Source organism: Martes martes (assembly GCF_963455335.1).
Source record: "Martes martes genome assembly, chromosome: 4".
Lineage (NCBI taxonomy): Eukaryota > Metazoa > Chordata > Mammalia > Carnivora > Mustelidae > Martes > Martes martes.
Window position 1 is genome coordinate 138673460 of NC_137891.1, and position 25578 is coordinate 138699037.

Consider the following 25578-nt stretch of genomic DNA (forward strand, 5'->3'; position numbering starts at 1 on the left):
AGAGGCTGAAAGGTGAATAAAGCACTAGGAAAGAACAGGAAGCTCTGAACAAGAATATGACAGTTCCTCCAACAAATAAAAGCTCAAATCCTACTGGCTGAAGTTTCCAGGTCTTTCCTGGACTTTCCTGGTCCAGTCGGCCCAAAAGCCCCACAACTGTTTCTGAACTCTGGCGCCCTCTGGAGGAATGGGTGGAAAATGCAACTGTGTACAAAATAAGCTGAACTCAGACGGAACCTATTTCAAAAATGCCGGGTAGTGTCTACCTTTAGGGCTCACATTCAGACCTGCTAACGACCAGAGAATCATTAATTCTGGTGACTTAGAGGTCTTCTGTTAAGACAGCGGCTCTCATATCCTCCCATCCTCAAAACAGGTTAAAGTTGAAAGACCAAGGAAAACACAGAAGCCTACTATGAAAGCAAAAATGTAAGAGTTATGGTTTAAGATGTTAATGTTGTTGGAATGCAACCATTTTACTGGTTTAGAAGTACTAACAAGAGAAATAAGTCATTCCTCAACTTCAAGGTTCTCCATCTGATGGCACACATCAACATTATCAGGGAAGACTTGGGGTGGGAGGGGGACAGCTTATTACTGCCCAGATTTTGTACCAATCTTCCTATAAGGGAACATCGAGGAGCAGGAGCAGGAATTAGGTATTTTTCTGAAAGTTATCCAGGTGACTCTGGCCAAACTTCCCAGTGACAGCAACACCGCAAGAGCAGTATTAACTCCGTGTACCTATCCCATTTGGGGGAAGGTTTAACAGCACTTCTACGCAGGTCCAAACCACTTTGACGAGAGTCTTCTTGACCTCGGTTTCATGGCAAGAGAACTGGGAAGGAAATTCCCAAAGGCTAATCCTTCTAGATTCACTAAGTCCCTATCTCAAGCCACCTGTTTATGCCATTCCCAGCCTAGATCTTACCTCTACAGAGAGTGGTGTGGCAGGCAAGAAAGTACAGGAAAACAGTGAGAACAGCGGCCTAGTCAAAGATCCGGGCGCCAGCTGCATTTTCAGAAGCGAGGAGAAGCCACGGTCTAAGCCAGGAAACTCAGGGCTCAGTGGAACATGTTAGTTATGGGCACAAGCTCTGGAACCAGACATCAATCCCAGCTCTGCCCAGCCCTGACAGCAAGAACTTCCACTAGACTTTGTAATCTCTCTCCGGTCCTTAGTTTTCTCACAGAACAGGTAGCTTCAACAACAGAAATTTGTCTTCTCATAGTTCTGGAGACCAGAAGTCTGAGATCGAGGTGTCAGGACAGGTGGTCTCTTCTGAGGCCTCTTCTCCTTGGCTTGCAGATGGCTGCCTTCTCCCTGTGTCTTCCACAGGGCTCTTCCTCTGTGGGTGTCTGTATCCAAATCCTCTTCTTATAAGGACACTACAGTACTCATATTACATTAGGGCCCACCCTCAAAACCTTATTTAACTTAATTACCTCTTTAGTAACCTTATCTCCAAAAAAGAGCTGAATTATGAGGTACTAGGAGTTAGGACTGGAAGAGATGAATTCAGGGGGAACACAACTCAGCCCATAACGAAAGGTAATGCCTACTGCATGGGACTGTTTTGAGGATTAAAAGAGGCAATCTTTGTAAAATGTTTGAGATGTAAAGTGTTAGGCACATAGTGAGCACTCAATAAATGGCAGCTGTCGCTCTTGGTAGAGCACTCCTGGGAGCCCAGCTCGTTCCCCATTCAGTCACAAGGCAGCACTGCTGCCCTGTGCTTGTGTACAAGCACAACTTGCCTCTATTTAATGCCTTTTCTAAGATTTGCTGGTTTAGGGAGTCCCTGGTGCTCTGTGCTCTCTGCCACACAAGGACACCTCAGCCCTTCCGGTGATCAGCCATGCAGCCCGCATGTTCTGGTCCCCACCGCACTCAAAAGGAAGCTCGACCCAGGCCAGCTTCTGCCACAAGCTTCCCATTCTCCTGACTGCCCCGTCATCACCTACTCCTGTTTAACAGGAAAGCGCCGGAAGCTGACTTTCCTGATCCAGTTCAATACCTTATCATGATGAGCTTTCATCGGAGTTCAAGTTAAACAGACTGGCCACTCTGGCACAAAGGCTCAGCCTTAAGCAGCTGACAGTCCAAGTGTATCCTGAGGCAGCGGCCAGAGGAAAGTTCTCAGCAACTAACCCACACACAGGCTATATTAACTGTCACACAGAATCCAAGTTAAGAAAGGGGACAGCCGTGTGCTGTCTTTCCCACCAAGTGAGCACCTCCTTTTGGTAAACATTCCCAGACAAGGCCATCCTGCTTGGGGAGAACGTGGACTTCTCAGTCCACGTCCCAACAGCAACTCCACAAACGCAGCTGTGTGTTGTAGTCTGCTGTTTACAGGGCATTTACAGACGTTTCTTCACACCAAGCCTGTGAGGCGAGCGCAGCAGGAACACACACCACCCCCGGTGTAACCGGACCAGGGAGCCGGCACGCCATGGGTGGGGGTGGGGGGAACAGCGGCAGAACAGGACTCAGGTCTCCGGTCTTGCCAGTGCCCACTCTACAACGCTCCTCCTCCACGAGTATAAGAAAGGATTACTATAAGGATCCTAAATGTCACCCCACATACCTTGCCTCAACCAAAAGATCAGAGCATCCTGCTAGCACCCTCACCACCCAGCTCCCAGCTGCCCAGCACCCCTGACGTGCTGGAACAACTTTATTCCCAAGAAGAGCCCAAACTGTCCAGGGACCTAGAAGGCCTACTCTTTTTTTTTTTTTAAGATTTTTTAAAATTTATTTGACAGAGAGAGAAATCACAAGTAGGCAGAGAGGCAGGCAGAGAGAGAGAGGAAAGTAGGATCCCTGTCGAGCAGAGAGCCCGACGCGGGGCTTGATCCCAGGACCCCGGGATCATGACCGGAGCCGAAGGCAGAGGCTTTAACCCACTGAGCCAGCCAGGCACCCCTAGAAGGCCTACTCTTGCTCCTGTCACCTCTCACCTCACGTCCCCTTCCATCACTCTGTGCCAGCTACACTGACATCCTTGCTATTCTCGAACCTGCAGGTCCATTCCCACCTTAAACGCTCAGTTTATGGACCCTTGGCATGACCCACCCCTGCTTCGGGTATCTCTGTATGCCCTCGGTTCCCGCAAGTCTTGGCTCACGACGTGTCTCGTTGGTGAACCATCCTGTTGAACTGCAACCCCACCGCGCCCAGGACACCCCTAGTCCCCTCCCCTCAGTTTCTTTTTTTCTCTTTATAGATTTCAAGATCATTTGCAAATTCTAGCAAAATGAGGGAAGAACTTTTATAGTTGTTTCCCACTATATCCTTAGTGCCTTGAACAGTGCCCGGCACACAGTAATGCTGAATAAATATTTGTTGAATGAGTAAATAACCATTTTCTGAAAAGTCACAAGAATTCCAGCACATGGGTATCATTCCCATTTTAAAGTTATAAAAACTGAGACTCAGAGAGGTTCAATGACTTGCCCAAAACCACACACAGAAGAACCGAGGAACCTATATTAGAACCAAGGGCTGACTCCCAGAATCCCACACCATGTACCACTCAATGCTGTCTTCCCTCCACACAGAAAACCGCAGCCTAAGAGAAACGCCTGCCTGTGGTGACTGCAGTGGTCCGTGTACGAGGCAGCTTGAGAAATCAAAATGCTGCGCGGCCTGGTGCCCCAGGCACAACCACACTGGATTCTCTCCACACATACACAAAACAAATGTACGGCACCTGGCTTTTTTCTTCTCATGTATCTTGGAGGTTTCTTCCTACACCATATATACCGCTCTCTCACTCTCCCTGAGAACTGCAGAGTACCCCATGGCTGGCCATGTACCATCATTTAACCCACCGCTAACTGATGGGCATCTAGGTTGCACTGACTTGAAGCACACCAGGAAAAACTAGCTTAGCAGAGAGGAACAGAGACTCCAAAGATAAACTGGCTGGGTTTTCCCCACAGTTACGCCACCTACTGATGCTGTGACCCTGGTTACCCACCTCTCTGCACCTTAAAATGAGCACGGTCATGTCCAATTCAGAAAGTTGTGAGGAAGGAGTGAATTAGTACATATAAATCCCAGCACAGTGGCTGGCATGTGGTATAAAGCTGGGGGGAGGAGTGGCAAATGGGGCCAAAAGCCAACACTAGGGGAAAATGAGGCGATACGGGACCGTAGGTTAAGAGGACAGCCAGCAAGTTCAGTAACAAGAAAGACACAAAGGATAGAGAGAAAGGACCAGTGGGGAGACAGACTAGTACCACCGCCATGACCCAACATGCTGCGTTCACATGGGAGAATAAGTCTCCTCCTCCTCTCCAAGGGGAGACACAAGTTTTCTTTAAGGCAGAAGGTAGAGAGAGTATCTGCAAGGAGTCAGAGGAAGTGTAGGGGGATGGTGGAGAAGCCTGTAAGGAAAGAGGAGTCCAGAGGGTATGGTGGAAAAGTGAAGGATGAGGGGGAAGGAAGAGGGGAATCAGTAACAGAGAAAGAAAAGAGGATAAAGAAGAAAAAAGGACGTTGAGGGATGACGTACCTTTCCCTTAATAACCAAGGATCACAGACATAAAAGGCACAGATGGAAGTGACGAGCTTCAGACAGTGTCATTTCCAGGGCAGCTGTGGCGTCCTAGTCTCCGAAGGTATCACAAAGGCCTCACACGAAGGCCCTGGCAATGCACTGGGACTCTCACTGAAGTCTGGGGTGCATAGTCCCAGTCCTGGGGGATCACAGGTCCTGGAGAGGAGCTCTCCATCACCCTGGCCAGACCTAAGGCAAAGGCTCCGAGAAGACAGGAGCAGCAGCGATCTGTCTACAAGACTCTCCAGACAGAAGTATGCTTCGGTGCACAGATCCGAATGTAAGGCTTCCGGGCATACAGTATGAAATGGTGTCCTAAATGGCAGCATCCTTTGAAGTGATTTATATCAGGGTCTCAAGGCAGGCTGGGAAAATTAAAGTAATTCAGATGTAATTCTCACATCCATCAGCCACCAAGAACAGACTGTCAGAGAAGGTGTGGTCTGACCAGCACATTTTATTTTTATTTTTATTTTTTTTAAAGATTTTATTCATTTATTTGACAGAGATCACAAGTAGGTAGAGAGGCAGGCAGAGAGAGAGGAAGGGAAGCAGGCTCCCTGCTGAGCAGAGAGCCCGATCCGGGGCTCGATCCCAGGACCCTGAAATCATGACCTGAGCCGAAGGCAGAGGCTTTAACCCACTGAGCCACCCAGGCGCCCCTGACCAGCACATTTTAAGCCATTTTCAGTAGAGTGTCTTCACCCAGCCATACATATTTTTTTAAATGAATATACTGTCAGAGGAGCACAATATGAAGACAAATGGAAACTGATTATCAATCAAGAATGTCCCTGTATCAGGGCATGAGATGTTCATTTTGACTCTGGAGAGGGAAAATGTGGGTATTTTCCTCTTTAATACATTTAGTGAACATCTGGTTAACACTGATCTGCCTTCTCTTCTAAAGATCTACTCAGGGTATGAGATTCAATTCCTTGGTACCTCAAATTGCTAGGATATTGGGATTTGAAAAGAAACAAATAATTAGTAGATATGGAACTTAAAGCATGATCCATGGAAATATTTTAATAGAAAATCTGTTTTTTGTTTTGTTTTTTGAGAGAGAGCGAGCTTGTGCGCATGTCCTGGGCTAGGGGGATAGATGGAGACAGAGAGCGAACATGGGGCTCCATCTCACAACCTTGAGATCATGCATGACCTGAGTTGAAATCAAAAGTCAGATGCTTATCCAACTGAGCTACCCAGGTGCTCCAAAAATCTGCATCTAAATAAGAATAGACATTCTCAACATGAAAGTACTTAGATGACATACATTAAGTACATTCTAAGTGATTTAGACTAGACAAGCTATGGTTACATTGGTGGACCCAAGAGAATCTGCCATTCTAGCTGTAGGTGTGTATTCATCTTTAAACACGTTTGCTTATAGCCCCTATTAAAAACTTTGAGCTCCCGGGGTGGCTGGGTGGCTCAGCTGTTAAGCGTTTGCCTTTGGCTCAGGTCATGATCCCAGGGTCCTGGGATCCAGCCCCGTGTCCGGCTCCGTGCTCGGCAGGAAGCCTGCTTCTCCCTCTCCCATTGCTTGTGTTCCCTCTCCCGCTGTGTCTCTCTCTGTTAAATAAATAAAATTAAAAAAAAAAAAAAATCAAGCTCCCTGAGGGCTGGGGCTGTGCTTATTCCCGATGTGCCCCGGACACAGTCAGATTCCATGCGGATATGGTGTTCCTGGTGGGCAGGGATTACTGACCAAGTGGACTAGATGCACACCCAAATTCTGTCAACAGGTGGCAGCATGAATAATTCTTCAATTTAGAGAGAGCTGCAATAAATTTTTGGTATGCTTTTATTTTTACTAAAAGTAATCCTCAAAGACATGTTTTCTAAATGACTAAAGCAGAATTCCAGCTTCCTTAGATAACCCAATCCAAGTGAACAGATTTCATTAATTGTTGAGGAAACCAGAAAATCCAATCAGTAAAGTAAAATAAAGAACCCACTTAAGCACAGAGTTTGCGTTCCTCCCTTTAACTTTAACTGCACATGACGCTGCTTATCACACGGTTTCTCTCCAGAGTATAGAAAACCTACTTCGAGCTTCCAGACTAAGCTATCCCCCCGACCCTTATCTCTTAATCCAGACTAGAAAGGTTGCTATGTCCTGCTGAATCAAACAGCCAATCCCTGTTGAAAGTTGAAATTTTATATATTTTATATACTTTATATAGTTAAATTTCTCCCCAAATTCATCATGTTATATATCACTAATTAGGGTGCCTAGAGGTTATTTTTTAGATACTCCCTCCACCAAAAAGATTCACCATATGCAGGAAGATGTCGTTAAATCCCTGACATGATATGTTCCCAGCAGTGCTGGCCACTGGGCCTTGGCACCCACTCCTCCGAGCCATGCCAAGAACCTAAGGGAGGGCAGCTGAAGCAGGAGGTGCCACAGCAACAAGGGAAGAGGGAACTAGGACACTTCTGTTTTTCTCATTTGGAGTGCCTTGCCTCCAGAGGAAGGGCACAGAGCCAGAGTCCACCACCACATTCCCAGGCAGAAAAGCAAGCCCTCTCTGCGTGATGAAAATAAAAGGGCAGTTTTGAAGGGCAACTTCCAAATTCCGCCTGGGACTGGCAGCCTGTGAAAAGGCCACACCACACCAGGCCCCCTTCCTATGTCTATTAGGACCTGGGGCCGACACGGTTGCTTCTGACCGTCCATCTCTTCCTAGCTGGTGGGAAAGCAAGAACCAAGTTACAAATATGCAAGCCACTGTCCATCACAATTAATCACTGAATGATTAAAGCTGAAAGCAGGCAGTTAATCTTCCACAGTCTTCCCTAACCCAGAGGCGTTCAAACCATTCATACTACCCGCTAGAAGCCTCAATGGCAACTTAAAGCTAATCACCATCAAACCCCGTTTTATGAGGGCCTTTTCTGGCTTACATCTTATAATTACCTTATCTTTTGGCACAATATTTATCTGTACATGTATCCAAGACCTCCATATTCCACTTCATCCGGTTTTTATTAACTGATGGTGAAAAGAGTAAGACACAGCTGCGCTCCAGATGCTGGCAAACAGAAACGAAGCTACATCGTATCACTGGGTGAGTTTCACAGTTCCCGCTGAGCTGAGAGCTTGGGACCTACTTCCTCCTCACTGCAATCTTTCAGGGACACCTGGAACTCTTCTATTACGTATCCTAGAGTTTATCCTAGATCGGCAATAAGCAGGTCCTGCTCTCAAGGAATAGTCAATGACTTAAAAACTTAGATATGCTATCATTACTACTGAGGGATCCACTGATAGAAGATAGATACTACAGAAAATTCGGTTTTAAACCATAAATTGGGATCTTCAAAGTGGCTTAGGGAAATAAAAGATGAATTCCTATTAGGTAGGGGTTCTTGGGGAAATCTCCAAGTGGTTTTGAGATTCTCTGGCATCCGCGTAATGATTTTTCCTGTTTAAGGATATAGACAAAACTTGTGGCTTATCATCTCTGTTCTTAAACAAATTATACTAGAACCATGGAACCCTTTCCCAGTAAAGGAAGAAGCCTACTACATTGAGGAAGGAGCAGTTCACTGTACATCCTTTGCCCAAAGGCCCTTCCTGTTTACTTGTTCTTTGAACCTAAGTCTTTATATAAATAAATTAGGGGAAAATGGGTCCCACTGTATCTCAATTGAGACAAAAGGAATTTGTAAATGACTCCATCAGAGGCCCATGTTTTTATCCCAAATAAAAGAAGAGAAGCCCAGTATCCCTGACATGGCTCAGCTACGGGCTGCAGCTGATAAATACATATCATCAGACATGTATTTATAAGCTTTTTCTATGTGTCAAACACACTTGTAGGTATAGGAAGGTACAAAATATCAAATATGCAGGTAAATCCATAAGTCACATTTTAAGGTAGGAAGAACAAATGAAACAGGCAGTTAGGGCGGTATAGCTAGGACCCAGAGAGGAGGGGATATGGGTGTAGAGGGGATATGGGTGTAGAGATCTGAATGAAGCAATCCCTAGGACAGTGTAGAGGTACAGCACGGCACGTAGAGGGAACAGTAAGTGCAAAGGCCCTGCATCATCAGCACACACAGCGTATAAAAAAAGAGATTCTCAAGTGGCTATGGGACAGAAACACAGTTGTGCTCTCCCCTTCCCTCAAGAAAAGAAGAGGTCTGAACATATATGAAGACAAAAGGAAACAAAGAAGTGTGAAAATTTTAAATGAAATATGATAAAGTAAAGACAAGGACTATTCAGTGTAACATCCAATAGAACTGGCATCCTTGGGACGCCTGGGTGGCTAGTTGGTTAAGCGGCTGCCTTCGGCTCAGGTCATGATTCCAGCGTCCTGGGATCGAGTCCCACATCCGGCTCCCTGCTTGGTGGGGAGCCTGCTTCTCCCTCTGTTTCTGCCTGCCACTCTGTCTGCCTGTGTGTGCTCACTCTCTCTCTCTCTCTAACCAATAAATAAATAAAATCTTTAAAAAAAAAAAAAAAGAACTGGCATCCTTGAAATAGAAAAACTGAACAAAAGGATGAAGAAGATGTCATACAGGAGTAGCTCTTTCAAAGGCAAGAGCTGGAGATCAAAAGGACACATTACCTACAGGAGGGAGGACAGAAGACAACAGGGAGGCAGTTTATTTACTCCAAGTATGAAGAAACAATTTCTCAGAAAGTCTATACAGAAAAAAAAAATCATCTTCAAAAAAGTCAGACAAGCCTTAGGGCTTCCCAGAGCAATAACCCAGGCCTGAAGATGATGGAACAATGGCTACAAAGTTCCAAAGGGCACAAGGACCGCCCGGGGAGTATGACGGCCAGCTGAACTGCAGACCGATGAGCAGACATTTTCAAACATGAGAACTCAGGGAACACCACACCTCATGAGCCCTTCACTAGGAGGGAAGGAGGGAGGAAAACATCCAACAAAATCCAGCCAAGGTAATGATGAAGGGAAAAGCCGTGGTTAAAAGGAGTGCAGCTTTATTCAGATGTAATTCACATGCAGAACAATTCGCTCATTTAAAGTGTATAATTTGATGGTTTCTCGTCTATTCAGAGATATAACCAAAAGATTAATCAAAATAAAAGGAACAGAGACGTGGCAATGGGTAAGAAAATCAGAGCCTAGAATCCATTTACATCTTTTAGATGTAGGACAAACAAACAAACAAACTAGGAAATTCAAGGTACAGCAGAAAATTTGTAATAAATTTTTGCAACAAAAACCAGTGAAAATTGAGACGGAGGGGAGAAGAGGTGGGAGGAAGTGTAAGTATATTAATCCTCTTACGGGTCACTGCAGAAAGACAGTATCTGTCTCAATCTGAAATGTGAAAAAAAAAACCAAGTATGTCAATCTCTTAATGGCTTTCCTAATCTTCAAGAGTCCCCACAAGAATTAACATCCTTGGTGATGAAGAAAGATTTATCTAACATTCAGTAAGAATTCCTTCAGGTTCACTTTAGCTTTACTACTATTAAAATTTTGAGTAAAATTAAATACTTTTAAAAAGTACACAAAGTATGGTGCCATCCTTACACACTTCTAGGTGTGTATGTGCAGCATCTACAATGATGGTTTTCAACTGTTAACCCTGATTCTTTCTGGCTAGTGGGGTTTCAGGTGACCAGTTGCTTTTCCTCACATTTTCCCGTATGGCTTGAATGTTTTACAGTAATCTCATGTATCACTTTTATAAGGACAGTGTAAAAAAGATAAAATTCCCTGCACTTTGTCACATCTAACTCTTCTCCTTACCCTAATCAATTTTTTCATCTTTCCAAAATCTGGGTTTCTCTTAATGACCCTTTTGGGGCGCCTGAGTGGTTCAGTGGGTTAAAGCTTCTGCCTTCGGCTCAGGTCATGATCCCAGGGTCCTGGGATCGAACCCTGCATCGGGCTCTCTGCTCAGCGGGGAGCCTGCTTTCTCCTCTCTCTCTGCCTGCTTGTGATCTCTGTCAAAACAAAACAAAACAAAACAAACAAACAAACAAAGACCCTTTTAAGTTTCTAAGCCATTTATTAATGAAATTCTAAGTTCTGACATCTATGCCCTTGTCAGTATGTGTTTGTATGTATATACAACATCGGTAATAACCCATAACTGCCACTGACCACCTACTATGTTTCAGGATTCCACTAAGAGTTCTGCATTTGTCAGCCAATCCTCGCAAACCTATGCCATATACACTATTTTACAGATGACGAGAAAGAATCCAAAAAAGGTTAAGTTTGCTTGCTCAAGACTACACAGTTAATAAATTACATAATGATGTTCGAGAGTTACAAGTCCATGCTTTTCCCACATTACTGCTTTCTTGGTATGCTGCTTTGTGTGTACTAAATGTCCAGTAATTGCTTCATACTTAAACTAGCAAAGTATGCCTCAGATGCTATGGGTGAATATTCGTAATTCATCCAATTCCGGAGATACTGGTTTCATGAATTAGGGAAGCAAGCTCCCCTACCATCTAAAATTAGGAGACAGTTTCGGGACGCCTGGGTGGCTCAGTTGGTTGAGCCGCTGCCTTCGGCTCAGGTCATGATCCCAGGGTCCTGGGATTGAGTCCCGCATCGGGTTCCTTGCTCCGCGGGGAGCCTGCTTCTCTCGCTGCCTCTGCCTGCCTCTCTGCCTGCTTGTGTGTACTCTCTCTCTCTCTCTCTCTCTATGGCAAATAAATAAAATCATAAAATTAGGAGACAGTTTCACCCCTGTGCCTTACTTTACAGACTTCTAATATAGTGGCAACAGCAAATGGGTTAAGTGTATCTCTAAGTGTATGAGACATACCCCAATAGAGAGAAATCCTAGTTTAATAACTAAAGTAGGTCTAAATTTAAGATGTTAAAAATCTACTTAATTTTAGGGGTGCCTGGGTGGCTCAGTCAGTAGTGCACTGCCTCTTGATCTCAGGGTCATGAGTTCAAGCCCCACGCTGGATGGAGAGCCCACTTAAAAACAAAGCAAAACAAACAACAAACAAACAAAAGTCTAGTTAATTTTATTTATTTAAAAAAAAATTTTTTTTAAAGATTTTATTTATTTGACGGACGGAGACCACAAGTAGGCAGAGAGGCAAGCAGAGAGAGAGGGAAGAAGCAGGCTCCCTGCTGAGCAGAGAGCCCGATGCGGGGCTCGATCCCAGGACCCTGAGATCATGACCTGAGCCGAGCAGAGGCTTTAACCCACTGAGCCACCCAGGTGCCCCTGGTCTAGTTAATTTTAAATTGTTGGTTAGAAAGTTAAAAAATAAGTTATTCCTTTCAACTCGAAGTTTTACATTTTAAACTTCCTTCTAACTCATTTCTAATATTAACTTTGATATTTATTTAATGCCCTCCTTTTGAATTTCATGAACTGTTTAACTTTTGCCCTCACCCACTTTTCTGACTTTGTACATGCTCCTATTTTCAAGCTCTAGGGCTGTCCAATTATCTGCCGTTGTTTAAAACCTCCACACCTCTTGCACACAATGTTCCCTCCATCTAGAAGGTGCGTTTATTCTCACTTTCAAAATTTAGCTCTTGGTGTCACCTTCTCCAGGAAGCCTTCCTAAGAGCTGCCTACCTCACCCCTAAGACAGAGTCAGTTCCTTCCTCCTCAGTGCTACCTCTCACCTTTCACCCCCTCCACGGGGGCTCCCAGGGTCCTAGACTGCAAGTGTTTATGGGGCATTTGCTCCTCCTGGAGTAAGCTCAGAAAGCATGCTATCCCCACTTTAGACAGACCAAAGCCAAGCTCACTGGGACACACAAAAAATGTATGCTCGATCTGTGTTTTGATCTCTGAACCAAGTATTTCTAGGGTGTGTTCAAATACCTCTGTATACACGTTTTCCATACAGCCCCTATTAAAATCTAGTCATTCTCCAAAATCACAGAGCGAATAAACACAGTCAGGGTTGCCTACTACATTAAAATTGTTTCTCATCCCAAAGCAGCAGTCGGATCAATCAGAAGAAAGCCACCAGAAATGGACATGGGTCGGACAAGGTCTCAGGAAAGAATCCAACCAAATGAACAAGAGGAGAGACCCAAGGCTTTGCTATGTTCTTCAGTCAGATCCTTTGAATGTAGGGAAGCCAAAGGATAAAAACAAAGTTCTTAAAGTCTGGATGTAAATCATAGAAACCAAAGACAATCCTCGCTGCCTGGGAAGAATCACCACCAGATCCTAAATGCCACGACGGCTGGTCCCGCCCACTATGCTGCTCTGCTGTGGGGTCTTGCCAGTGCCCCGCACAGGGATGGTACTCAAGAAACGCTCAGTTGTAGGAAGAATTATGAATGCTTAGAACCAAAAGCAGCTGGCACAATCGCCTGGGACCATTAACAAAGAGGACACAGTAGCTTTAATGGAATCAATAGCTAGACATGAAGTCTGAACGGGCGCCACGCTTTGGGTAAGGGTGTATCTATGACAAGAGGAGAGTGTCCTCAATTTCAAGTCAGGTGTCACCAACATGACTCTGCATAACCTAGCCCTGTTGAGCAACTGTCTCTTCCTGTGCTACTCAACCCATGTGACGATTCTGTTTAGTATCATTTAAGAATATGTGACTATTTAATAAGCATGTTAGAAAGTACAATCAGACATAGGTCTCAGGTATTATAGTTCATTCTTCTAAGAATGTGATAAAAAAGAAAAAGAGGTGATGCTCATCTTGGAGAAGATTATTACGGCTACACAGCCACCAACACAGTCTGGTCCCCTAGCACCCACATTTACTTGCTTACCCAAGACTGAACAAGGACATACCTTGGAAACAGTGTGGGTCAGAGATCATTTAACCCTCAGGGAAAACAAACACACACACAAACACTACACACATTCAAGCAGCTCTGACCTTCTGCTTAAGATAAATAAATAAATAAGATGTAAAAATCCCGGAATTATCTACAGAGAGCAGCAGTCAGTCCGTGTTGGAAGCTGCACAGAACCACAGGCGGGAACATACCACCACGGACCAAAGGACGACTCTCCTTCCAAAGGGACCTTTATTCCAACGAAGGGTTTAAATTATATTCCACTCATAATGCCAACACTGAATGCTTCTTTTTATGAAACCAAACTCTGACAGCAAATTTGAAATATTTTGATACCTCACCTAAAATCATATGGTAGACAACTGTTACATCTTGTTACCTGGAGATAAATTGGGACTGAGCTGAGAACTTGCAGGTTTACTGTTTAAATACACAGGCTGGCAGGCACATTTAGAAATGAAAAACTCTATTACTAACACCTCTACCCACTGGCCCCACCCAGCTGCCAGTCCTTTTTTTAAAAAGTGAAGAATTTATATTTGTTTTAAAGAGATGGTTACTGTTTTCTACCTATGATTTCACCTCAAGATCACCTAGTAAGCAGTAAATACTCTCTTTATATGAGACTTAAAAAAAAACCCCAAAACCAAAAACCACGGTTTTATAATAAAATTAGAAGGCTTACAGCACATTCCATTCCTCTAGTAGAATATTTGTCTTAAAAATTAAAGAAAACTATTTTTTAAAACTCTTCTCACACATTAAACTTCCAAGGAAATTAAAGAAAGAGGGGGAGAAATGTTCATAGCAGCAATGGCCACGGTTGCCAAACTGTGGAAAGAACCAAGATGCCCTTCAACGGAAGAATGGATAAGGAAGATGTGGTCCATATACACTGTAGACTATTATGCCTCCATCAGAAAGGATGAATACTCAACTTTTGTATCAACATGGACGGGCCTGGAAGAGATTATGCTGAGTGAAATAAGTCAAGTAGAGAGAGTCAATTATCATATGGTTTCACTTATTTGTGGAGCGTAAGAAATAACATGGAGGACATGGGGAGATGGAGAGGAGAAGGGAGTTGGGGGAAATCGGAGGGGGAGATGAACCATGAGAGACTATGGACTCTGAAAAACAATCTGAGGGTTTTGAAGGGGTAGGAGGTTGGGGGGGTTGGGTGAGCCTGGTAGTGGGTATCGTGGAGGGCACGTATTGCATGAAGCACTGGGTGTGGTGCATAAACAATGAATTCTGGTAACTGAAGAGAAATTAAAAAAATTAAAAATTATTAAAAAAATAAAAGAGGGGAAGAAAGAGGAACAAAAGGAGAAAAAACCATACACACACACACATACATACCCGTGTGTGTGTGTGTGTGTGTGTGTGTATATGTATGTATTGACACATAAAGCAGTGCTCCTTCCCCAGATGGAAGGTACACTGTAAAGGTAAGGTAGTGTGGAACTATTTTTAGCAAGGGCATAGCTGACCAAGCCACAGAGCACTCAGCCACCCCATCCACCCACCCCACCCTCCGGCTTTCCCTTGGCTTGCATGCACTCTATTTGTTTCCACCCACCATTTGCAGATGCCTCTCTACAGACATATGGACCAAGATGATGAGTCATCTGTCATCCAGAATTCCTTTCGTGACCTTTTCACATTCAATCACCTTTAGCACACTCAACAGGCACGTCCTCCGTGGAGCATGTGGCCTGTAACATAAGGAGTTGAAGGCTGAACACAGAACGAGGCATTCCTAACACTCCTCACTTTGCCAAGTGGATTTATTCCAGAGCTTTAAAGGAAAATCACAACTGAAAAAAGTGACCAGATGGGTCCTCAAGGAGAAAGATACAAACGAAATCAGCAAGGATACTGACGCACTTCGCTAAAAACAGGTCTGTGATGTAAAGGAACTTCACTTCTTCTCCCTGAGAAGAAAAGTTACAGCAAAAGCAGAGCACAGGGAGCATTCCATAACTGACACTGACTTCCAACTTCACACACACACAATATTTTTTTAAACTATTTCTGAACTTGAGACTTCATGTAGTTACCAAAAAAAAAAAAAAAAAAAAAATTCAGGACCTGTATATCAAGTGGAACAAATAATAACAACAAAACATCCTGTTTATAGAGCTCTTATTTTATGGCAAGCATTCTTCTAAGGACATGATGTTGTATTCACTTACGTCATCCTTATAGACCCTTTCCTAATGCTGGTTAGAGAATGAGGAATGACATGCCCACCGAGGTAAGAGAATTTGCCCAAGGTCACCGACTGGCAGTAAATGGCAGAGATGGGACTCAAGCGGGCAGTCTGCCACCCAGCTGGGGTTCATGGTGATGAGACACTAACCACCTTGCCAAAGAAGTTTCACAGAGATGATCCTTTTTTAAAACAGATTTTTCAGTTTACGCAGTTTCCCTGCTTCACAATGAAAGAATTTAAACCAGTCAAGAGGTGGCAGCATCAAGGCTCACGCATCCTGGCAGGTCCCTACAGAATGAGTATTGTAGGACTACCTTGTGGGAGTCCACGTGTAGCACCTAGAGAATTTAACTCGGCCTAGAGAAGCGCAGGGAAGATGCTGACAGCCAAGAAAGACACACAAAAAAGGGGCACCTGGGTGGCTCAGTGGGTTAAAGCCTGTCTTCGGCTCAGGTCATGATCTCAGGGTCCTGGGATCGAGCCCCGCATCGGGCTCTCTGCTCAGCAGGGAGCCTGCTCCCCTCTCCCTCTCTCTGCCTGCCTCTCTGCCTACTTGTGATCTCTCTAATAAATAAATAAAATCTTACAAAAAAAAAAAAGAATGAGAGACACAAAAAGCTCAAAGATCACAAAGCAATAAAAGAAAACACCAGGGCTGCAGCAGCTAACCTCAATCATTAGAGCTCCTGTCAGTTCTTCCCCTTCAATCCATTCTCTCCTTTCCATCCCACTGCCATCTCTCAAATCCAGGCTTTCAACTTCCCCTTGGTCCAAATATTCCAAAAGTCTCTTACTTGGCTTCTAGTCTCCAGCTCCTCCCTATCCCAACACATACTCCCTCCTCTAGGCTAACAGAACAGTCTTTCTGAAACACAAATCTCATCAACTCTCAACAACTTCTCGAAGTTTCAACAGTTTCCAGTTCTAGTATCTTTGTACGGAATCAAACACCATCCGCTTAGGGACTTCTCAACCCTGCCAGCCTCTGCTTACAGGCCCAGGAAAATACTAAGCTATGTAATCCTTCTCTTCCCCAGTCCACCTGCCCCTCGGCAGAGAGTATCTGCCTTCCAACCCCATCCATCAACCTGTGGAACCTCTACTCCTTCTCCTCTTCCATAAAGTTGTTCCAATCCCTCCCCCCACTGCTAGAATAGAATTTCCTTCTCTGTGTCTGCAGGGTACCACATATATATGCTTCCATTATGCTATCAGTAACTACTATTTTACAGACCTGATAGAAGCCCCTTGAGGAATGGGGACAGTGTCCTAGCAATGTATCAATATTGTATCAAAAGCACCTAACAGTTTCTGACACGGCACAGGAGCTTCATTCATTACTGCCTAACGACTAAGAGCATACCCTCCATAGGCCATAATAGCTTTTCTCTTCCGGTTCCCTCTAGTTCCATGAGAACAAAGTTTCAAACTTCTAAATCCAAATTCTAGGGGCACCTGGGTGGCTCAGTGGGTTAAGCATCTGCCTTCGGCTCAGGTCATGGTCTCAGGGTCCTGGGATTGAGCCCCGCATCACGCTCCGTGCTCAGTGGGGAGCCTGCTTCCAACCCTCTCTCTGCCTGCCTCTCTGCCTACTTGTGATCGCTCTCTGTCAAATAAATAAATAAAATCTTTAAAAAAAAATAAATTCGAATTACAGAAAGATACGATCCACGTTATAGTCAACTTTTCAGAATACCTACAAAGTGAGGAATCTATGTTAAAAAACACTTTTCACAAAGAACGCTCCACAGCACAAATCCTGCAGGCTCTCAGTGGGTATTGGGAATAAGGCGGAGGATCCTAAGATCAAATCAATGCCGAAGATGCCTCATGATGTCTCCCTCTGTGAAGAGCTAAACAGCACTGTCACTTTACAGTTAGCTAAAGAAAACTGTCTAACTTTGACACTTACTATCTTTGGGCAGTTACCTAAAGCCTCTGTTTTCTCATCTATGAAAGGGGATTAATGGTATATACTTCATATGGTTATTGTAGGGACTGAATAAACAATAAATATCAGATGTTCAGAACAATGCCTGCACACAGCAAATACTCAATAAACGCTAGCCATTTTTAATATTGAACTTGACACAAGGTCTGTTTTCTTATCTAGAAATTACTAACACTGCACACTACATACTTTAAGAAACATTGATACAGAATAAAGAACCTACCCCCTACCATTTTAGTCATTTTGAACGTTCATGGCTCCAGACTTTAAGAGAAACAGAGGCAATCAGTTTAACTGTAGGACAATGCCTCTGGCTTCCCTGGGGCTGGCCAACACCAAGGTTTCACCTGACCCAACTTGCTGAAGCTTTAGTTTCACCAAATTAAGATAGGATTGAGTGCCTTGTGGGAACTAAAAACAACCGCTCTGCAATGGAAAGAAGATTCTTACAGATAAATCTCATTATCTGCCATTCTGTGCTCCCAGGAAATAGGATGTTCATCAAATTTCTATTTTCATTATATCAAGGAATCTTGCTATTTAAGAACAAGACAAATAATCCATCCAATCCATTTTTTTCCTCCTTTAATAATGGGCAAACTTAAAGTAGAAGATTCTTAATTTCAGCTTCATGAAGAATAAAACTGTGCAATATGTTATGTGTGAATGTCTGCACGCCTCTCCTAGGGGAAATATCACAGCTGTCATCTAGGGGCCCACACGCCTAAAAAGTTTAGGAACCACTAAACCGAGTCTTTGAATCAGGTCCAGGTATTATTGTTTTTAAAAAAATCAAACAGTATCAAAGGATGTATCAGGTATTTTTTATATCCTTTCAAAGATTGCTTATGCATGCATTTCTCCGTGTATACAATAATATACCATCCTCCTGTGTTTACGTAAACAGAATACATGACATACACTCTCCTGCAGCTAGCCGTCTTCACAGTGACAGCACCTTACAAGTCTATCCATGCCCATGAAGAGGTATGCATTATTTGGTTAATGGACATACCAACGTTTGAGGCATCCCTATGATGGATACTTAGGTTGCTACCAGTGTCTTGCTGTTTACAAATAATGTTGAAAATACACAACTCTGATGATACATTTTTAGGAAGAAAGACGGTACGGAACTGCTGAGTCAAGAAGTACAAAGACTGCTCAACTGCCCTCCAATGGTTGCCCATTATATACTCTCAAAGTATTTATTTCCTACACACTCAATAAAAGACTTTCAAATCTTCTATCTCTGTTAACCTGACGAATAAAAAATGGTAACTCGTGGTTTTAATTTGTGTGGCCTATTTCGAACATGGGAACCTTGGATTTAAGATGAGTTATACTTATGACAACTTAGTGACAGAAACAACCAGCACCATCGAAACTGGAACAATGACAGAAATTCCGTATATGGTTTGCTTCCGGTCAGTGGCTCTAGGGATGGCGGTGTGGAGACACAGAAGCACAACAGCTACACCACAGTGGGATTCTAGCATGTCGCCAAATTGGAAGATGCTTAAGTAAGTGACTGCAAGTTGAGAAGAAAAAGTATTTTGCAGCACTCCCTTAAGAAGTTAAGGGAGTGTGCGTAAGCCGCTATCCGCAAAGGTCCAGCTTACCCGCAGGCTCAACTCACCGTCTAGTAGCCAGTGCTGGCCGCGTCTACTCTCCAGCTCCGACATCATGAGGCGTGTGATCACATGATCGGGAACCAAAAGACCCTTCTCTATGGACTGCTTTGCCATATCACCAACTTCTAGCAAAAAAAAAAAAAAAAAAAAGCTTATGGACTCCTTTCTGATAGTTTTGCCTCCTCTCCCATTCTTCCCTGTGAGAATGCCGGGAAAGTTATAGGTAGAAGCTCTGGAGGTAATTTTTAAAATACTAGTTTCAATAATAGCAGCCCTGTCTCCCATCTGTCTCCCAAAGGATTATAAAAGTGGTTTTTGAAGATACACACAGACAAAAGAGCATAATGAAGCAGAGAAGATATAAGCAGGAAACAAAAGCTGGAGTCTAGAAGTCCTGGTACCTTCCCAGAGGAGAGCCCCAAAGTGGACACGGAGCCCCCAACAGTCTCAGACAACAAGGAAATGTGATCCATGACATGGTCCATGGTTTACAGAAGACTAAAGGAACGGTGGGAAGCACAACCCTTCCTTAGGGACCAAAAGAAAACATTCCCACTGGTCTTCTAGAAAGAATGCTGGGTAACAAGCAGGTTTACTTCTTTTCATGAACCTCAATATAAATAAATGGCACCTTGCTGACACAGTTGTAAAAGCAACTCATTATTATTAGTGGAGTGCCAAGTTCATAAAAGGATATGAATTTTTAAAAATTAGGAAAAAAATGCTTCTATCTTATTTTAAAATAACCATTTCCTGTATGTGGAAATCATGAGTTGGTTCAGCAGAACAAATTATCAGTTTAAATCTGTTAAATTTCTAGGAACTGATTTTTTTTTTTTTTTTTAAACCAAGATGAAGTCCTGGGGCGCCTGGGTGGCTCAGCAGGTTAAAGCCTCTGCCTTCGGCTCAAGTCATGATCCTGGGGTCCCGGGATCAAGCCCCACATCAGGCTCTCTGCTCAGCAGGGAGCCTGCTTCCTCCTCTCTCTCTTCCTACTTGTGATCTCTGTCTGTCAAATATATAAATAAAATCTTTAAAAAAAATAAAAATAAAAAATAAACCAAGATGAAGTCCTTTACTCTCCAGAGAACTGGAGAGGAGAATGAACCACTAAGAACCACATTCTTGACAGGCCAGTTATGTTCTTGTAGACATAAAGCAGAATTATGTTACTGGAAAAAAGCTCAAAAATCACTCTGTCCCCACCTTCACCGTGAATTTAAGGTAGAATCTTTCCTTCCCCAGGCTGAGTCTATACCCCTAACTCCAACTTCAACACTGAAACATGGGCTGTGAAGAGCTCCATAGCACTGGATTACTACTACGGGACAAGTAGCTCAAAGTCAGATCCAATGATGCTGATTCAGGAATGCTGAAGGAAACAACAGCCAAGAGACAACCACATCCGGGAATGTGGCTAAACATGCCTATGAACAAACATCCATTCAACAACTATTTATTGACTCTATACTGGGTTATAGGTAATATCGTACAAGAAGAGCAGTGAATAAAAGTTTTCCCCTACTGATATTTAAACAGTGTTACTTTCATTAAGATTAACAGTAACAATCATTAACCACGTAACATACTACCTCAGCATACTAGGTAAGCTGCTATACCAGGCACTGGGCTTTAAGCACTTTGTATGTGTTTTTGCCTTAAATCTTCATAAGATCTTCACCTTCAGATAGGAAGTAATACCCATCTTTTTCATGACAGCTTTATTGAGATACAATTCACACACCATAACACTCACTGCCTTAAAGTTACAACTCGGTGATTTTTAATACATTTTCAATGTGCAACCATCACCACTACCTAATTTCAGAACATTTTTTATCACCCCAGAAAGAAACCCTGTACCCATTAGCAAGCACTCCCCATTTCCCCCTCCCTCTATCTAGCCCCGCAGCAGCAACTAATCTACTTTCTGCCTTTACAGATTTGCCTATTCTGCACATTTCATATAAATGGAATCATAAAATATGTGGTATTGTGTGCCTGGTTTCCTTCACTTAGCATAATGTTTTCAAGGACATTATTGTTCCATTGTACAGATATACCATATTTTGTTTAATGGGCAGTGGCACTATTCCCACCTTTGGCTAATATTACTAGTGCTACAACAAATGTTCATGTGCAGGTTTTTGTGTGAACATATGCTTTTTCTCTTGGCTATACCTGTATGGTATGTATGCTTTGTATCTGAAAAATCACTGTGAGACCGTATGCTTGGAGGAACTAGCAAGTCTGGTGCTGTCCTATTCTGCAATGGGCAGGCTAGCCCCAGAGCTCGGCTCCTAGTCCCACCTGCCAAACTTTAAGACAGATTTTAATCAAAAAATATATATCTTCCAGGGTGACAGACCAAGTGAACTGGCTCCAAACATCCCATGAGGAGACAGTGAAAGAGCAGGAAACATCTTATTTGGAAAAGACTCAGAAGGACACGACAACAATTTGCTCATACCTAACACCTGACACCTGAAAAGTCATTACCTCACTCAATCCCTGGGGCTTTCATCAGGACTAGTTATGGGGATTATAAATGGACAGAAAAGGTTGTCTAAGAAATGCCTGAATGGAGATTCAAAGACAGCCTCAGAGGGGATATTGTGGAGGGATTCTGAAAACTGGTTGGGGATGATGAGGCTATGTGAATGTTTAAGGTCCCTTCCGATGAGGATTTATGATAGTGGGATGCATCTGGACTGAGGAGTCTAATGCAAAACAGTATGCCAACGGTGCCCCTCATGCCTCTCCACGTCTGCTAGAGGGCTCCATACGTACTCCCTCTGACACCTCAAACTTACCATGGCCCAAATCGTCCTTTCCCTTCCTACCACGCTCATGCCCTGGTATTTCTTGCCTCCGGCAGTAACACTACCACCCTCAGATGTCACCTTAGAGCAAACACCAGTTGTGTTGGTTTTCTTGACTTCTCCCTTCTAACTGAACGGGAAGTTCCTGCCAGTACATTTCTCCAGCATCTGTCACTTCCAAGACAAAGACTAAAACATAAAAGTGCAACAGTCACTGCTGGGAACAAACACGCCAACTCTGAGGAGGGCGGCAGAGCACACGAGGTCACTGCGAGGAGAGAAAGGTCAACAATGGCCCCAGATGGCCATGGTGGTTAACAGGAGGGCACAGCTTACTCAAAATCAGAGCTCAGGAGCGCCTGGGGGGCTCAGATGGTTGAGTGTCTGACTCTTGGTTTCAGCTCAGATCAGGATCTCATGGCTGTGGGATGGAGCCCTGCATTGGTCTCTGTGCTCAGTGCAGAGATTGCTTCAGATTCTCTCTCCCTCTCACTCACTCTCTGTCAAAGCAAATAAAAAAAATCTTTAAGGAATAAAAAATAAAAAAGGGTGCCTGGGTGGCTCGGTCGGTTAAGTGTCTACCTTCAGCTCAGGCCATGTTCCCAGAGTACTGGGATCGAGCCCCACATCCGGCTCCCTGCTCAGTGGAGAGTCTGCTCCTCCTTCTCCCTCTACTTGTACTCTCTCTCTATGTCAAATAAATAAATAAAATCTAAAAATAAACACATAAATTTTTAAAAATTTAAAAAAAGAAAAATCAGAGCTCAAAGAACGAAGCAGTGAGTTATATTCCAAAGCGAGGACACATAGTGTCCTTTACATAGTGAAGAACACTTTAGTGAAGAACAGACAACTGGCCAAAGATTCAATAGACAAAGGATCTCATAGCTAAGATCAAAGTAGGTCCTTTACTTACAGCAATCCTCGACCTGCTACAAAATAAATTAAAAGACTGCTTTTGCGGTCTTTTGCATATAAGTCAACCAAAAGAATCATATGACTTGAACAGTCAATTCTCAATTCTTAGCTTGGTTCACTTCTCAGTAGCATCTGAAATGGATCTTTTGCATAAATAGAACAGCTAGAGTGAGACTTTAAAAAAAATTTTTTTAATTATTATTTTATAGTAATCTCTACACCCAGTGTGGGGCTGGAACTGACAACCCTGAGATCAAAACTTGGATACTCCACCAATTGTGTCAGCCAGGCGCCCCCTACAGTGAGCCTTTTAAAATGCAAACCAACTGAAATCCTCCAGTGGCTTCCCCTCTCGTTGGGAGTATAAGCCCAAGTCCTCGCCTTGATCTACAGGGCCATGTGTAATCAGGCCCTCATTCACTGACCCCACCTCCTACTTCTCTCTCCACTGCCCATTCTACTCCAGCCACACCAGCCTCCTGCTAGTTTTTGGATGATCACAAGTATGTGCTCACTTAGGGACTTTTCAAATCCTTCCCCCAGAATTTCACATCGAACAAGACCTCACACTTCCATTCAGATCTCTGATTAAGCATCACCTCAAACAGGCCTTGCACCCTATGTAAACAGCACAGGGACAAACACATTCCCCTACCATCCTCTAGTCTCTTATCCTACTTTGCACCATTTTCTAGAACTCCACATCTTACCTATTATAGATTGATGTATTTTTAAATTCTATCTCTCCCAACCAGAATATTAGCAGCTCATTTAGAAAAAATGAAATACTCTATTCAATGCCATATACTCAGTACTTAGTATGTAGTCTGGTATGTATGAGATACTTCATCACAATTTGTTGCATGAATGAATGAATGAGCAAACGCTTTGAAGTTGATGGGTAACCCCCCCCAACACACACACAAATCAATCCCATCTTTCTGTACATCTATTACAGAAACGTGATCCCAAGATCAAATATGCCTCTACTTTGCTAGGTATCAACTTTTTCAAGGGAGACAGGAGACAAGATATGATTCTGTATTACTTGAGATGGCCACATCAGGTTTCACAGTTCAGTCTTATTTCATCAGTATTTTAAACTATGTACAGAGATGAACCAGGTCGAGTAGGGGAAATGAGGAGAAGGAAACACTAGGAGCCAGTGACGCAGAAGTAAGGGGCTGCCTGGTGGACCTGGAGGGACTTGATCATAGCAGGAGAGAGAGAGAGAGAGAGAGAGAGAGCTAGACAGGCAGGATAAGGAGTACAGACTCTGAAAGGTTTTTTTTTTCTAGTACACAGTTTTAGAAATGCCAGTCCCACAGCCCAAACCAGCTACTTCATCTACAGGGCCCAGTGCAAAATGAAAATATGGAGCCTCCCTGTTAAAACATTTAAAATCTCTAAGTGGCAAAAGCAGAGCATTAAACTAAATGCAAGTCCTTACGTCAGGACACAGGTGACATGCCTACAACGGTGTGACATCTGGACTGGGCTGGCATGGTGAAAGCAAAGGAGCCTATGACAATAATCCAAGCAGGAGACAAGGGAACACACTAAAGCAGAAGGACCACACTAAAGCATTCGACAGCATTCTGCCCCTTGAGAGAATACCTTTGAGACAGGGAAACTGAAGGGACCCTAGAAAGGACTGCTTTTTTGCTACCTCTATTCTTCCTAGGATCTCCAAGAGACCCCTGCCTTACACAGGTCTTAAGGTATGTGCTCCTTGTAAAGGTCGGGGAGTTAATTACTTCTCTGGAGTCGTCCAGCAGGTAACATAACATCTACTAGAGTGACTGGGCAGACTGGACAGGACTGTCACAAAGGTTTTCCAATATCCCTGACTCTAGACCCCTTGACACCAAGACTCCTGGCTCCAGGGAAAAAGTGACTTACAGAGGACACCTAAGCACTCATCCTTTGTTTCATCCAGGTCCCAGATGCCTGAGAGGACAAGTACACAAGACCACCATCCTCAATAGAAACCCGAGACCCCAAGCAAAGAGGAGACTCATTCTCTTTTTCCTTTCGGAGTCTCCCAGACACTCTCTATATCCTCTGTAAACTCTGCTCTCACTTCCTACCAGCTCCCCTTTGGTTTCTCTGCTGCACAAAGTCCAAGACCCTCTTGGCTGCTCTGGCAGGACCCCCCTTGGGCCCTCAGACCCAGCCTACCCACATCACCTTGAGTTAACCCAACAAACACAAGTTTAAAATAAGTCCGTGGAAGTCTTCCAGGGTCATCTGAATCCAATTTACTAAGTAAGAGAAAGCGCTAAGTGCAAAATACTGTTCCAACTATTTTTGGCAACTGTGGAATTCTCTGGAGCAGGACTTCATCTAATCTGATACAAAGTCAAATTTCTACCCCACCCCTTAATCCCCATCTGAATGAAAACCTAGAAAGGTCAAAAGCCAGAGCAAAACCGACCTAACGGTGTACCTGCATCTGAATGACGACCTCACTACAACAGCTAACTAGATAAGGCACTGGTCGGAAGACAGGGGCCCCCATCCAAAAACCAGGACCTTCATCTGCCCTTGTTCAGTTTGCTTGGAAGAGAAAGCAGTATGGTGAAATGCTAATGCTAGCATGTTTGGATAACACACATACCCACTCCAATTTGTCAAGCAGTATTCCAAAGAAAGGCTGTGGACATACATAGTCTTACAGAGCTTCTGAATCCTTAGTGTGCACACAC

At 43.7% G+C, this 25578-nt stretch overlaps 1 protein-coding gene across 4 annotated transcripts in view; it reads right to left on the reverse strand.

Moving 5' to 3' along the window:
* AK4 (adenylate kinase 4) overlaps window positions 1-25578 on the reverse strand; it is a 66353-nt gene that overhangs the window by 10443 nt on the left and 30332 nt on the right. For 2 of the 4 annotated variants that reach the window (XM_080801539.1, XM_080801542.1), the window contains exon 3: window positions 19136-19255. The exons of the other annotated variants lie outside the window; for them this stretch is intronic. In XM_080801539.1, coding sequence (XP_080657665.1) covers window positions 19136-19255 — 120 coding nt within the window. The remainder of the gene's footprint in view (window positions 1-19135; window positions 19256-25578) is intronic. 4 annotated transcript variants of the gene reach the window in all.